Source organism: Ictidomys tridecemlineatus, chromosome 12, assembly GCF_052094955.1.
Source record: "Ictidomys tridecemlineatus isolate mIctTri1 chromosome 12, mIctTri1.hap1, whole genome shotgun sequence".
Lineage (NCBI taxonomy): Eukaryota > Metazoa > Chordata > Mammalia > Rodentia > Sciuridae > Ictidomys > Ictidomys tridecemlineatus.
This window is the reverse complement of record NC_135488.1, coordinates 34,053,995-34,069,487: the sequence shown is the minus strand read 5'-3', so window position 1 is coordinate 34,069,487 and position 15,493 is coordinate 34,053,995. Positions and strand designations below refer to the sequence as shown.

At 42.4% G+C, this 15,493-nt stretch overlaps 1 protein-coding gene across 6 annotated transcripts in view; it reads right to left on the bottom strand.

Annotated features, from left to right (window-relative positions):
* The window catches only part of Nphp1 (nephrocystin 1), a 47,456-nt gene that overhangs the window by 24,516 nt on the left and 7,447 nt on the right, over positions 1–15,493 (bottom strand). For 3 of the 6 annotated variants that reach the window (XR_013428685.1, XM_078028389.1, XM_078028390.1), the window contains exons 3-11: positions 14,486–14,546; positions 13,343–13,467; positions 11,167–11,386; positions 9,619–9,720; positions 5,956–6,047; positions 5,610–5,652; positions 4,666–4,750; positions 2,565–2,659; positions 669–797 (exon numbers count right to left, since the gene is read on the bottom strand). Coding sequence is in view for 5 of the 6 variants with exons in the window: in XM_078028389.1 (XP_077884515.1) it covers positions 669–797; positions 2,565–2,659; positions 4,666–4,750; positions 5,610–5,652; positions 5,956–6,047; positions 9,619–9,720; positions 11,167–11,386; positions 13,343–13,467; positions 14,486–14,546 (952 nt within the window). In the remaining variant the exon portion in view is untranslated. Of the gene's footprint in view, positions 1–668; positions 798–2,564; positions 2,660–4,665; positions 4,751–5,609; positions 5,653–5,955; positions 6,048–8,458; positions 8,595–9,618; positions 9,721–11,166; positions 11,387–13,342; positions 13,468–14,485; positions 14,547–15,493 lie in introns of those variants that run through there. The other 3 variants (XM_078028393.1, XM_078028391.1, XM_078028392.1) reach the window with 3 other exon arrangements.

Genomic DNA, 15,493 nt, shown 5'->3' with positions numbered 1-15,493 from the left:
TTTTATTAATCTCTTCAAAGAATCAACCTTCATCTCCATTGATTTTCTCTTCTGTCCACCTGTTTTCTATTTCATTAATTTCTACTCTTTGTTATTTCCTCTTTTCTACATTCTTAGGTTTAACTCACTCTTCAATTTCTAGTCTCTTAAGTTCCCAGCTTAGATCACTGATTTTAAACTTTCCCTCTTTCTAGTATATGTAATTAAAGCTACGAATTTCTACCTAAGCACCACTTAAGCTACATATCATCTATTTTTTTAGAAGTCATTCAGATTATCATTTGGTATTAGGTAAAAAATGGTCTTTTAGGAATCAGGGAAGAGCAGAGCAGAAAAGGATTCCAGGAGACCTCACGGGAGATGGCGATGCTCCATATCTTGACTGGGGAACTGGATATACATTGCATTTTCAAAAATACAGTACTCTATACTTAGAACTGAACTGTACACAACACTAGAAGACAGGTACCAGTCCTTCTCATAAGTGAAGAAATCTAAGGCCTAAATGGGTTAACTGTTTGTGTACCAACATCACACACTGAAGAGCCAGGGTTAACCCACTGTGGTACCACATACTCACACACACAGTGCACTCCACATTTAATGTGTGGTACACACAAGGGCTTCTCCATCATCCTGTGTGAGATGGTTCAACTCAGTGAGCTTACCTTACTGCCATCAAACAGACAGAGGCGAACATGTCTGCTGAGCACCTGGATGCTCGTTCCTGGGAGAGGAATCATCTTACAGCTCCACAGGGTGAGGATCAAGGAAACACGACTTGGCCTTGACTTAATCTGAAAGAAAAACACAAAAACCTATTAATAGTAGTACAAATCCATTTCCAAAGCATCATTTGTAAAATACAGCTTAAGAAGATATACATAGAATACAAAAAGGAAAACTTTTACATGGATATACATACACAGAGTTTCAATAGTCTGTTCAAAATCAAACCCAGTTATTTCAGGTAAATTCTGCATAAAGTTATATTTGAAATATTTGCATTTTTTCTTAACTACTTAAAAACTTCAATGAAAGACTACTAGTACTAGCAGGTAAAATATATGACTTGACCCTCGAATCACTGTATTCTAGTCTCCAGGTCCATTCCCATATGATGTGTGGAATTGAAGACAGTTACCCTAGCATGACAACCAAGATACCTGGCATTAATGTCACCCAGCTACCTCCTCTTTGGCTCTTAGATGCATTGACAAAGAATGTTTGGTCTGACTGTTCAAATCTATTTCACATATAAAGGTCAGATTGTGAATAAACAAACTGGCATTCTGTATTTTTATTTTTAAAGAACAGCTTCAATTAGCTAAACTTTACATTCTGCTTTATGATCACAAGCCTTTTCATTTAAATAATTTATATTGTTGCAAAAGATAAGATAATATCAATAATCTGTCACCTTTTTACTTAAGTAATGAGAGCTGGGTTTTTAGTTCCCGGGCACAAGTTCACAGCATTAACTGTGATCTGCTCAAGCACTGATGCACCAAGCAGCCCCTCTCTGCCCACTTGCAATACACTTTACAGCACTTCTTACTAAGGCGCCAGTTGATGCTCAGGGTGAGAGGATTATGGGCACCAAGTTCTGCACTGCCTTCCTACCAACCCGGCCACAAATGAGGGGTAAAGTAAAGGTAAATGGGAAGGGAGTGACATACTCTAATGCAGTTTATATCTGTTACAGGCAGATATAAAGTAGAATTAAAGATCAAGAGCATATTCTACTTCAAATACTGGGATAGCAAAAATCTTTTTTTCTTGGTGGTACCAAAAAGTGTGATCATGAGATTCTGCCGACTTTTTCATTCCCACTAAACTAAGATCATGTCATTCTACTCTTCCTGACGGAGCTGGCAGCTTCCCACTGCAAGAGATCTGAGATGAGCAGCTTGCAGAGAGCAAAGTCTGCTTAGCTCTTGGTCTCAGAGGTCTCAATCCATGGTCGCTTGGCTCCACTGTTTTGGGGCCAGTGGCAAGGCAGGGAATCAGAGCGGGGAGCACATGGTGGCGTGATGTGTCACCTCGCAGCAGCCAGGAAGTAGATGGGAGAGAGGCAGGGGCTGGGGTCCCACAATCCCTTCATGGGTGTGGCTCAGCCATGTAACTTCCCCTCACTAGGCCCCAGCTCCAGGTCCTACCACCTCCCAATAGCCCCCAGGCTGGCAGCAAGCCTTGACCCATGGGCCGTGGGGCACCTATCCAAAGCACAGTGCTGGCCAACACTGACTGCGTTCTCATACTCTGCCAGGCACTGCCAAAGCCTTCATACATTCTCACAACCGCTCGATGTTAGGAGGACTGTCATCCCTGTTCCCAGATGAAGACACTGAGGTAAAGCATGATGAACAGGGAGACTCAGTATTACATCCTTTGTGGCGATGGGAGGAGGGCACAACCGCTAAGAGAAACCAGAGTCAGGGGACCAAGTCTAGGTGCTGCCTTGGCTATGTGAACACCACTGCTTTAAAGCCACATGTCACTCATGTGCTGGCCCCAGGACAACGGCAGCCAGGCTGCAGCTTCTCTGCTGTCGCTGTACTCACAGTGCCTGTCTTCACGTCCCACATCAGATCTCTGAAGGCCAGCTGTGACGCCGTGAGCTCAGGTTGCAGAAAGTAACTTGCTCGAAACTGATTCCCTGAAAAAACAGCTTTCCTTTATTTTCTTATGAAAAGAAGAATGAAATTCAAAACCAAAAGTCTAAGACATTATGCTACAAATTTAGGAAACAGATATTTCCAAAATGCCAAGGGGCTTACTAGCAACTTGCTTTCCAAGTCAGATGAACCAAGATAGAATCATGCTCAAAATTTTAAGATAAAAACTGATAAAAGACTACTTTAAGATAGTTTTAAGGAAGATCTTAAAGAGTTTAGACCAACAACATGCTTCATAGTGAAGATGATTTATTCAAATATTTCTATAAAATGCAGAAATCTGTAACATTTTTTATATATTTTAGAAAAAATACATAACCATTAGTTTTGCTTCTTTTTAAAATTTTTTTTAGTTGTTGATGTAACTTTATTTTTATTTATTTATATGTGGGGCTGAGGATCAAACCTGGTACCTCACACATGCTAGGCAAGTGCTCTGCCATTGAGCCCAGCCCCAGTCCCAGCCCTGCTTCTTTCTTCACATATATGTTTTTAGTTGTAGAGGCACAAAATACCTTCATTTTATTTATTTACTCTTCCGTGGTGCTGAGGATGGACCCAGTGCCTCACATGTGCTAGGCAAGCGCTCTACACTGAGCCTAGCCCCAGAACCTAGTTTTACTTCTTAACACAGAAGTGCAGGAATCCATCCACAAAATGCACGAGGACCTTTTCAGCACTGAAGCCAGCGAGGGGGCAGGTCTCATATTTGGGAACTTATAGTGGCACTTCCGCTATCAAGACCACCCAATGCAAGTGAACTCCCCCTCCACTCTGCCAAAAGGTCCTGCGCAGCACCGGAGATGGGTATGACCTGTCAGGAATGAAGCAGCCTACCTGTCCCCACCTCTATCCTGCTTTGGTAAAGAATTTTCTACCAAAAGTCTTTGATGTGTTCCAATATAAATAAAGCAAGCGCGGGCTGCATTCTTTGTTAGGAGCTAGACCCATCTGGTCAGCTTTGCCCTTTGATGCCCCTGCTCTGAAACTGCTTTCCTGTGTTCTGAGGTCATCTCGTGGTACTTTTTTAACTATTACTTCCCAGCCAGCCCATCCCTCCGGAGGGAAGCCATTCCCTTGCCCACGCAGGATATGGGAGATACATAAGCATTTTTATACTTCTCTTCCATAGTTTATCATGAAGAACATTTATTATAAAATCACTTTTTTGTTTAAGAAATCATTTGAGTCCCTGCCCTGTGCCATGGGCTGTGCTAGGAGCTGGAAATGGAGCCGAGAATCCTTGTTGACCACAGCTGAGTGAGGGAAACAGAGAAGTAGGCACATGAGACTAGTGCGTGTGCTCACAGGGTGGGAGGGAAGCCCCGCTGCCAGAGTGGGCATCGCTGCCAAGGTAGAAGGGACCCTGAGACTACAGGATGGGAAGGGGCAGGAAGAACCTTCCCAGCAGAAGTAACCTTGAAGCAGCCCTTCCACCCGCAGTTAATGGCTCAGGCACACAGGAGCCAGCCTGCCCCTCATGACTCCCCTTCAAAATGAGCTTCTAGACAAAAGTTGCCAAGTAGCGGGAAATCCAGGGTGAACAGGAATCAGAAAGCCCACGGAACGCTCCAGGAGAGCCCTTGCTGTGAAGAGGAGCAGAGGAAGGGAGGCTTCCTCGCTGGGACGGGATGGGCTGGTGGCACTGTGCTGGGACGAGATGGGCTGGTAGCACTGTGCTGGGAAGGGATGGGCTGGTGGCACTGTGGTGCGCTGCTCACAGTGGTGGCAGGGGAAGGCAGGACAGGCAGGCTAGAGAGCAGGAAAGGGCTGGCAATTAAAGAGAATAGGGAAGGGCTGGAGCCCACAACACAGGTAAACAGATGGCCCTCTCATAGAATTGGAGTCCTTGCTTATGGTCACAAGAGGGACAAGGAAAGGACGTGCTCCAAAGAGAAGTGAGACTCGGCATCTTCCTCAACTTGTTTTAGCTACCAGAGAAAAATTAGCCTCCAAGCATGGCTGCAGAGGCCGAGCGCCACCGTACCTTCCTCCAGCAGCTGGGAGAGTGTGGAAGGCCGGAAGCCTGCGGGGATAGCCCCCATGCTGGTTAACACATCCACGGTGTTCATCTGCCGAGGAGAGGACAAACAAAAGTGGTCTGCTCGCTTCCATCCATGATTCCTCACCTCCCCACTGTGTCCCTTCAGCACCACAGCAAGCCCAACCCAACGGGAAAACACCACGTGCACATGTCGGGAAAGTGCTGCAACATGACCCAATTCCTGAGAGGACGTGGCCATCACTGGATCTGCACTCTCACAAAGACTTGGGGCCCACATAGTGCTGGGCGCAGAGCTTTGTGTTTCTAGATCACTGCTTCAAGTACATTCTGACTGTAATGCTCCTGCTCTAGCCCCATCCCAACTGCACTGCCTTTCAGCAGATGATACCACTAGCATCTCCTTGGGAGTTAGAAGAGCAGTAAAAGGTCAGGAAGATGCTAACTGAACCGTTCATGGTGATTACTCACGGGGTGGAGAATTTTCATTTTGTCGTGTCATTTTTTTTAAATGACAGGATTACAGATAGTGTCTTACCTTTCTGGGTTTTTCAGACTTTTCAAATCATAACTAAAATCTAATGCCTGCCTTTGCCAAAATGATAAATAATCTGGATAGGATCAATGAGAAAGATTCCGAGCTCCGAAATCACACCATGAATGAGATGATCTACTCTTCTTGTACAGAAGCCCTAATGAGAAATGTTGGTTGCAGCTCAGGCTTGCTAAGGCAGAAAGAGAAGCCTTCTGCCCTGCACCTTCCACACCTGAGCCTGGGAAGTCTCGAAGAGTCTCCATCCTGGTTTGAATCTGAACTCAACTAGAACTACAGGAAATAAAACACTTAAAACATCCCAAATGTCTTAATTGCCAAAAATATTATAAGACATCAAATATAAAGTATTATTAATAAGACAGCAGATACCAACCTCTGAGATAGCTTTTTGAACAGCACCGCGGCGAGTATCAGTTCTGGGGAAATGAAAGAGCAGGTAAGTGCAGGCGCAGCCTCTGCCCCTCACCACAGGAATCAGAGAACAAGTACAAACACTCAGTAGATTCTGAAGACCAAACAATCTCTAGGCGAGGCCAAGCTAGAACTAAATGCACTAAAAATAATTGCAAAACTAAAGTAGCCATGACCTTTAGGTCAACAATAATATGAAAAGCTCTCTAGGTATAAGTTGACTCCATTTCAAGAAAATCTTGCATTATTTTAATAGTAAAAATAAATAAAAAGTCGGCAGAAGCTGCTCGCTCTCCAGCGCTCTGTACCTCTGATTAGCTTCAGATTCACCCTCCGTCCCCCCGGTGTCCTCCTCACTGCCCTCTTCACTTGTCGCCTGCTCCTCTTCTTTATCACAGGGCTGAAAAAGTGTTGAAACAGGAAGTGCTTTCCAACTAACACAAAAATCAACCAATAAAAATGCTACGACTTTCAGAAACTTTCAGGCACAGAGGGGAATTTTTATGTGACAGGGAAAAAAATTTCAATCCAGGACTGATAACTTCACTATGTGAAACAATGACAAAAACTAAAGTAATCAGCAAAGTCACCAAAATAAATCCCAGGTAGAATTTATTCAAATGAAAAAAATTAAAAGAATTACCTTTGATAGGAGAAAATAAATGTGGGGTAAAGCCCTTTGCAGTTACGATACCAAAATTTAAAAAATCATAAATGGAAATGCTAGCAGATTTCACTAATAAAAAATACACGAAGCTGAAGGTCAATAAAGAAACCATTAACACCAAGTTCTAAGGGTTAGTTTTATAAAAAGCTCTTATAAATCAAGAAAAAGATATTTTTAAAAAATTCATTTGAAAAATGTTCAAAGAAACTGAACTGGTTATCCACAAAGAAGAAACGCAAATGGTCGTAAATCATTAAAAAAAGATGCTCAGCCTCATTCGGAGTATCACAAGTACAAATAAAAACTATGAGGCTGTTTTGTTGACCACATTGGCAAAGGCTAAGAAAGACTGGTACTGGCCAGCCTCGGCAGATGCATGGGGAAATAAGCCCTTTTAACTCCACCATGCGGCCTGCGAAATAGTTTCATTAATGAGGTTCTTGGCATAAAAGTTACCTAAAAGAGATCAAAATAAAACACACAGACTCAGTTACCTTATTTCTACTGCCAGGTCCGAGACGGCTCTCCTCTCTGGTTCCCTCCTCTAACCGCCCAGCAGGGCAGCAAGGATTACCCAGGGCTAGCAGGAGAGAGAGAGTTTGAACACGCCTGGGAGTAGCTTTTTATTGGGGAACAAGAGATTCAGGGGAGAATTCCATCCAATGAGGGTTGAGGGGGGACTGCACTCCAAGGTCAGGGTCAGTGGTCAGGCACACCCCCACAGGGATGGGTTCTCTCATCAGGAAATAGCCTGGAAAGTTCCGACACAGCCAGAATGCCTCAGACCCTTAACGGGAGCCACCCAGTTATGTGTCAGAATGGCTTCCCACACTTAACATTGGCAGCCATAATTTTGCCAAGACAAAATTGGTAAAATAAATCAAGATATAAAGGTGTAAACCCTTTGAAGCACTGACAAGCATGTAGGATTTCACCCAAGAGGAACAACCAAGAGTCTACAAAGAGGTACATGCAGACTGATCCAAACAGGCTGCAGGTGGCCACCCTCCACCTCTTCCTCTCTAGCAGAACCGCTGACTCATGGGGCCTGCTGAGACTCCATCTGGCCAGCCAGCCTCCCTTGCAGCTAGATGTGGCCTGGGGACTAAATATGCTGGTCGTCGAGACATGGCTGAAGTTTTCTAACTTCCAGAAAACTTTTTACCTCCTTAGATAGCAGTTCATATTTCTTGATTCTTTCCTCTTTTTCCTTTTGCTGCTCAGAATCATTAAAGGATTTGGCCACTGACTTAACTAAAGAGGTAACCCAGGAAGAGCTGCCTCACTTGGAGCTATGGAGTTCCAGGTGGGGCCTGAACCAGCACCAGAAAGCCATCTCCACACTCCTTCCATGTGTGGGAGAAGATGCAGCTACCTCAGGTGAGCTGCTTTGGGGAGACTTTTTGGTAATTCATAGAAGCTAATTTTAGGTTCTTTGTGGCATAATTGATGGTGATTATAGGTTGCAAACACCCTGAATAAATGTCACCACGAGCTGGAATGCTTGCTGCCTTCCAAAGGACGACCTAGACCTGTCCTGCGTGGTGCATAGCCCTTTGCCACCCGTGGCTACTGAGCTCTTCACATTAGCACAGGTTGAGATGTGCTGTCCACGTAAACACACACTGGATTTTGAACCTAATATAAAACAAGTAACTCAATGTCCAAATATAGATCATGTGTTGAAACGATATTTTTGATATACTAGACAATATAAAATATTAAAAATAATTGCCCCTATTTGTTTACTTCTTAATGTGTGTAATGAAAATATATATTTGTGTCTTTTGCTGGCAAAGAATTCCTAAAACTCTTGGAATTTCCTGAATTCTTATTCATAAGAAGTTTTCTTATTCCTAAGAAGTTCAACCATTCTAGTGCGCAGGCTAGTGAGGTGCCTCTAGAGGACCCCCAGACAGCTTCAGGAAGGGATTAGAGGTTGGAACCTTCAACTCTTCCTTCCAAACTTTAGGGAGGATGGAGGAGCTAGAGATTAAATTCATCACCAATGGTCAGTGATTTAGTTAATGAGAATAAACAAACTTCCATAGACACCCCCGGGAGGCTGGGGCTTGGGTATCTTCCAGGTGGGTGAATACACAAAGGCTTTGGGGAACAGCATGCTTAGGTCCTGCATGCCCCACCTCAACATCTTGCCCTGTGCGTCTTCTTCACTGGTGTTCCTGAGTTGCATCCTTTATAATAAACTGGTACATCCAAGTATAGTTGTCCCGCAGTATCCTCAGGGGATTGGTCCCAGGAATCCCCATGGATACTAAACCTAAGGATGCTCTAGTCACTTATATAAAATGATACAGTATTTGCATATGACCTGTACACATCTTCCCACATACCTTAAATCATATACAAAATACCTATGATCTCTAACACAATGTAAATGCCTAATAAATTATTATTATATTGTATAGTTTAGAAAATAATGACAAGAAAAAGAATTGTACATGTTCAATATAGATGCAACTGTTTTAAGATATTTTTGCTCTGTATCCTCAGATACAGAGGATAGACTGGAAAGTGTTCTCCCAAGTTCTGTGAGTCACCCTAGGGAATCATCAGACCCCTGCAGAAGAGAGGAGACTTCTGAATTTTTAGCCAATCAGTCAGAAGTACAAGTGGCTGCTGGGACATGTGACTGGCATCTGAACAGAGGGCAGTCTAGTGGGACTGTGCCCTTACTGTGTGACACTTGTGCTAAATCCTGGAGTTAAGGCCAGAATCCAACTGAGTTGCTGAACACTGGCTGGTGCTAAGGAGCTGATATGGAAAATGACACCCGTGGTGTCAGAGAATAACCCCACCCCCCGTCAGGAACTCAGTGTGGTCACTGGAAGACTTGGAATCCCGTGGGTGGGTTTTCTTATTTCCATCCGACAGAGCTCATCCAGACAGGTGTCTGCACCACGCAGCATGTGCTGTTGTGACTCAGGACCAAGCAGGCATGGACAGTATGCTGATATCTTGGTAAGGAGGTCATGTATTTGTGCAAGTAAACACCAAGTGGACAGTGGCCATGTTTTATGATAATAAATGCCTCTTAGTTGTTATAAACACCACCAGCTCACAGAGCCACCTCCTGCTGAGAATGCTCCCGGGCTCACTTTCACCCGAGCTCTTCACAGGCCCCCAGGACCTCAATACGCAATGTCCTCCCCACGCCCTGTCTCTGTAAAACATTATTTAAATTTCAAGTCATTCTCTAGTCAACTGATCCAAGAATATAGCTTAATGTTTAACTGAAAATGAGATCTATCTGAAGGAGAAAGCATAAACAACAAAGACTCACCTCCAGGTAGGTTCTGGGAATCAGACCTTCGTTTCCTTTGCTGTCCTTAGCTATCCACCAACCATCAGGCTTCTTCTCAATTACAAGAAGAATTTCTCCTTTCTTAACGCAAAACAAAGTACAAATTTAAAACTAAAGCTCAATAGTCATGAGTAGCATTCCATTACTAATGCTTTAAAATATACACTGAAAAAAGGAAATATTTCCTTAATTCAATATTTATCCTAACTTTTATCAAATGCTTCCCTACTGCCATACCCCAATACCTTTGTGACTATAAATGAATCATTCCTTTGGGTTGCTCAACACACATTCAAATTCTACATGCAAATGAGGACCATTTCCACAAGCATTTATGAGGACCCTACTTATTCTAGCAATTTGATTATTGCAGAAAATATTTTTGAATTTGTAAGTCTCTCTTTGGAAAATTTCTTCCAGGAGTATCATATAAATCCCTGAAGAAAAATGATTCTATTAAGTTAAGCCCTATTTTGAAACAAAAATAGTTTACCCAATGTTCCTACCTACCTAATCCATGTTTTCAACAATACTTGTCCATTGAAAACAATACTTGTTTATGTACGAAATATAATCCATCCTTGAAAAACAGTAATTTCCACTACTGAAGACATGTAAAAGCAAGGACTTTCTTAGAATATACAGTATTATTTAGTATTGGTGGCATTTTTCCAGGAAAAGTTAAAAAAAAAAAACCTATGAATTAAAATGTATTAGCTGAGTGCAGTAGCACATGCCTGTAATTTCAGTGACTTGGGAGTCAGACGCAGGAGGACTGCAAGTTTGGGGCCAGCCTCAGCAACTTGGCGAGGTTCTAAGCAACTTAGCAAGGGACCCTGTCTCAAAGTAAAAATAAAAAAGGGGTGAGGACGTAGCTCAGTGGTAAAGCACTCCCAAATTCAATCCCTGGTACCAAACCAAACAAAAAACAATAAAGATATTAGTTGTACAATATTCTTGCATATTTTACTATTAATGAGTGTCACACTTTGAAGTTAAACAAAAGATTAAGATTTATATATTCAATAAAAATTTCTTTGAATCATTTCACTAGCAGAAAACTGTCTCAAATCCTTTACAAACCACACCTGCATGGCTGAGGCTGTAGCTCAGGGGTAGATCACCTGCCTGGCTAGGCCAGGTCCGATCCCTGCTCTGCATAAACAAACAAGACCCCACAACTTCATTTTCTATCCCACCTGCCACTTATCTATGCACAGGCCTAGAATGGATGTGCGCCCCTTCAAGTCTAAGCCAACAGGAAGAAGTGTGATAGTGCTCCCCCTACCTCAGCTAGAACACTGCCTAACTCACCTGAATAACTTGGTACATATGACATTCAGAAACTAATTATAAAATTTTACCCCTTGTTAAGATTTATCAACACTAAAGCCCCATCTTTAGAACAGGTAACTTTAATAATAGACTCTCACATAACTACTGCTTGTAAATCATAATCCCTTTTTTAAACAGACTGAGCCTTTAGAAACATTCTCCTTACACTAGGTCCCCGTCTTCTCTATTTACCTTAAATGTAAGGTCCCCAACTTGCTGAGCAGTAAAATCTCCAAGAGCAATGTATTTTCTACTTGTATGTTTAGGAGATTCATTTTCTTGTTCCTCTTCCTCTTCCTCTTCCAATTCTTCTTCCTCTCCACCACTTTCTTCCATTTCGTCAACATCTTCATCTTCTTCATCTTCCTCAGAAGAATCCTCATCTTCCTCTTTGTCAGTAAGCACATCAGTTCTACAAAAAGCATTTGTATGAGGAGATCTCTTGAAAAAACATGCGAGTACAAAACCAGTTGGAGCAGAACCTCTGTACCTTGAAGAACTGTTCCATTTTTGGAGCTGGCCAAAAAAAAAAAGCAATGAAAGGAAAGTACAACTAATGGTTCCCACAACCGTGCTGAGCACACGTGACCTGAAGGACTGAGGGTGGACAAGGAGCCGGTTCATATGAGCGAGGCCTGTGCTACAAGAGCACCCCACCCACGGCCTGGGTCCCCCATTCAGGAGTGCTCAGCTGCTTGAGTGCTCTCACACAGTGCTTGAAACACAAGTGGGGGTTTTGATTCTGGCTCTCTCTCTTCTGTGGGTGACCTTCTTGTAAGCTCTCCCTTTCTCATAAAAAAAGTTGAGATAACAACAGAACCTGACTCCTAAGGCTGTCATGAGGATCAGGTGAGTGACAATCCGTAAAGTGTTTAGAACAATGTCTGCCTGCAGTGAGCTTCCCATCAAAGCCAGTTAGGATGACGGCTGAGGCGGTGGCTCAGTGGTAGAGCTCTTGAATGTATACTGGAGTATGTGGATATACCTAGAGCCATTTATCTTCATCACTATTGTATTTCTTTCCTCTTAATCAGTGTTGCTAAGAATTTATGAATTTGATTAATATTTACAGAAAAGTCAATGTTTGCCTTTGCTGATTGCAACTACTGTTTATCTGTTGATGTCACTGTTTTCTGTTCCCATTGTATTTTTTCCTTTCCCTTGGGCTTACCTTGTTACTTTTCTGGCTTCTTAAGTTAACAGCTTCAATAATTGATTTTTGGTATCTTTTAAATTATTCATTGAAGCTATGAATTCCTTTCTAAGCACTACTTTGGCTGCAACCCATGAGTCATACATACTTTTAAAAATATTTTTTAGTTGTAGTTGGACATAATAAATAAAGGTATTATGTGGTGCTGAGGCTCAAACCCAGTGTCTCACACGTGCTAGGCAAGCACTCTACCGCTGAGCCACAACCCAGCCCCAGAGTCATACATTTTTATCATTTGAAATATTTTCCAATTTCCAGTGCAACACTTTCTTGAATTAATGGGTCATACAGATAAAGTATGTAACTTAATTTGCAGACTTTTAATGATATCTAGTTATTTTTCTGTCACTGAGCTTCAATATAATTTAAGAGATCAAAAAATATAGACAATTTCACTTCTTTGAAATTTATTGAAAATTGCTCTCTGGTCCTATATGGCTCATTTTGGCTAATGTTATATGTTCACTTGAAAAGAATGCATATTATTTATTTGCACAGATTTTATAGTTGTTTGTGGTGGAAAAGTTAAGTAAAATATCAGCTATTCTGTCATTCTTAATGCTGGAATTCAGTGAAAAGTCTAGAATCTTCGAGTCAATATTCTTACCATTTTCCCCACAGTGTAAAAAGCTGGGGAACAGCATTTGAAGGGTCTAAATAATTGATATTTTGTTGCTCCCTACAAATTAGTTTGTTTATACCTACAAGTCTTTTGTAATTTGTAAGAGAGATTATTAACATTCTCTCCAGCAGAAAAACAATTATGTGTCTACTTCAAATTTTTAAAAAACATTTATAAGAAAGGGGACCCTGTCAGTAGACACTGCAAGTCATTTTCCTTACCCATCAACACTGACACTCAGGGCGTCATCCTAGTTATTTAACACTTGTTTACGTAGCTTCTCGCACCTCTGTTTTGCTTTCCCAACTACATCTTGAGTAACCTGAGGGCAAAGACTAGGACGTGCACATCTTTACATCTCTCTTGGGATTTGACGTGTCCTATCATGCACAATAACTGCTCATTATTCAGACCATTGTGGTCATTTCTTCATATCTATGCTGTTATAGCATATATTTATTTCAGAATCAAATGTAAAAATGATAGCAACATAATATCTGAAAGAAAAGAATGAAGGCAAGAAGATGGCATACTCAGTTCTGTGTTCTCTGCTTGTGGTCACAGCAAGCGCCTGCAGCTGTTGAGTAAGCTTGTCCAGAAAATTCTGCTCCTCCTCCTTTCTCTGATTATAGTTCCCGACAGGTGCAGACTCATCCGCCTAGGAGAGAATATTTCATTGAAAAATGAATTTTAGTTTCCTAATTACATTCACTTTAAAAAAATGACAATAAAAACCACAGTAAGTGCTGTAGGACAAAATAAAGACTAGTGTGAGATTATACTTACCTTAGGGAAATACATCAGAGTTACAAGAAATGTAGTTAAGTAATTGAGTTGGAATGCAAGCCAAATGAAAACACAAAACCACATGGTTTTGTTTTCGTTTTGTTTTTTGCTGAGCACTGCAGACACTCTAGAGTCAAGTAGGGGACAGGGTCTGTCAGGATATTGGCTCCAGAGTCAGAAAAGAGAGGGCTGGTCCCAGGTTCTGCCGCTTACTGACAGAGACATTGTTTCTTCACCTTTGAAGGCTGTTTTCCCATCTGTGAAATGGGTTAACTAGGTTTTCAAACTCGGGGCGAGCCTGCCTCCTGCGTTGAAAAGTTCTGTGTCACTGCAGAAATGCAGAAGAGACACTCAGATGCAGTAACAAGGATTCAGACACAGGCAGGGGACACTTTCAGGTGACTTCCATTTGCTCCATGAGCCTCTAGCCCTAGACACGTAGATGAAACTCAGGCCCATAGGAAAAAAAAAAAAAAAACAAACTCCTGAAGGGATGGCCAAGGGTAAAGCTGGCTCCTCCAATCTGGCAGTCATTGCTGTGAGAGCCACCACCGAGACGAGACTTCCTTCCACTCACCGAGGGCTAGACTCTACCCACAGTGGGATTAAAATCAAAATGGCTCCAAAATGCAACTCATCTAAGTTATACAATACACACATTTGAAAGGCAGTGTCTGGTTTCTGGGTCCTTAATGCTGAAGAGCTCAGCAGGGCTGGAGGTTCTCTTCTGCTCTGAAGCACACCTGGGAGACCATGCCCCCACTCAGCACCTCTGGGTTGGGCTTTATTTCTAATGCAAACCCAGGAACTTACCGACTCCAATTCATTCCTCTTCATGAAAATATTTACATAAAAAGTTTTTTTTCTAATATGATTCACATAATACTTACTTTTCTTAGCTTTTGAAGAACATTTTTATTCTCATCTATTGCCTGTTTTAACTGGATACATCTAAATTTTAAAAAAGAAAGAAAATATAATGATTTTTCTGTTGTCACAATTAGAAAGCTATTTTAAAAAATCCTTCAATCACTAAGCAGGCAAGGCCATTGGCTACTGTTAAAAATAATGTTTAAAAATCCACATGTAAAAACCTTTGTACCCATTGCTTTAGATGATCCAAGGGGCGCTCCAAGGCCCTGGGCAGGAAAACCAGGCTCAGAAATGTCAGGGACCTGGGGCCTCAGTCTCCTGAGTCTAAAATGAGGAGGGGCTCTGGGTCCTAAGACGCCTCCCCAGCTCTACAGTTGCCAAGGCCAAGGAACTGGACATGAGACACAACTGACCCCCACCACAGCTGTGTAAGTCTCCCAACAAGCCCGACTCCAGGCAGAGAAAATAAGGTTCTAAAAAGAACCACAGTGGGTCCCTGGGAGGGCAGCAGGGAGGGCAAATGGGCACCCGGACTCCGAGTGGGCACTCGGACTAGTGGCAGTGGCAGTGACTGCCTCTTCCTGCCACTGCCACTGCACACCCCTTTTGAACAGGCTCTCGGGACAGGTGCAATGCTTTGGGCTACAGAGACAGCTCATATATCTCAGTTTAAGTCTCAGACACCCAGAGAAGATACAAAAAATGACCAAAATTGGGGTACAACTGATGATAGGGGAGTTTTCCTTCTTTTTCTTGATACTAAGGATTGAATCCAGGAACACTGAACCACAGAGCCACATCCCCAGCCCTTTTCTGCATTTTATTTAGAGACAGGGTGTCCCTGAGTTGCTTGGAGACTCACTAAGTTGCTCAGGCTGCCTCTGAACTCATGATCCTCCTGCCTCAGCCTCCTAAGCCACTGAGATCACAGGTGTGTGCTGTGGCACCCAGAGGAGTTTTCAAAAATCAAATCTTTTTTTAGTATTCGGAGCCCTGGCTTTTCTCTCACTCTCTGAAAAGTGACT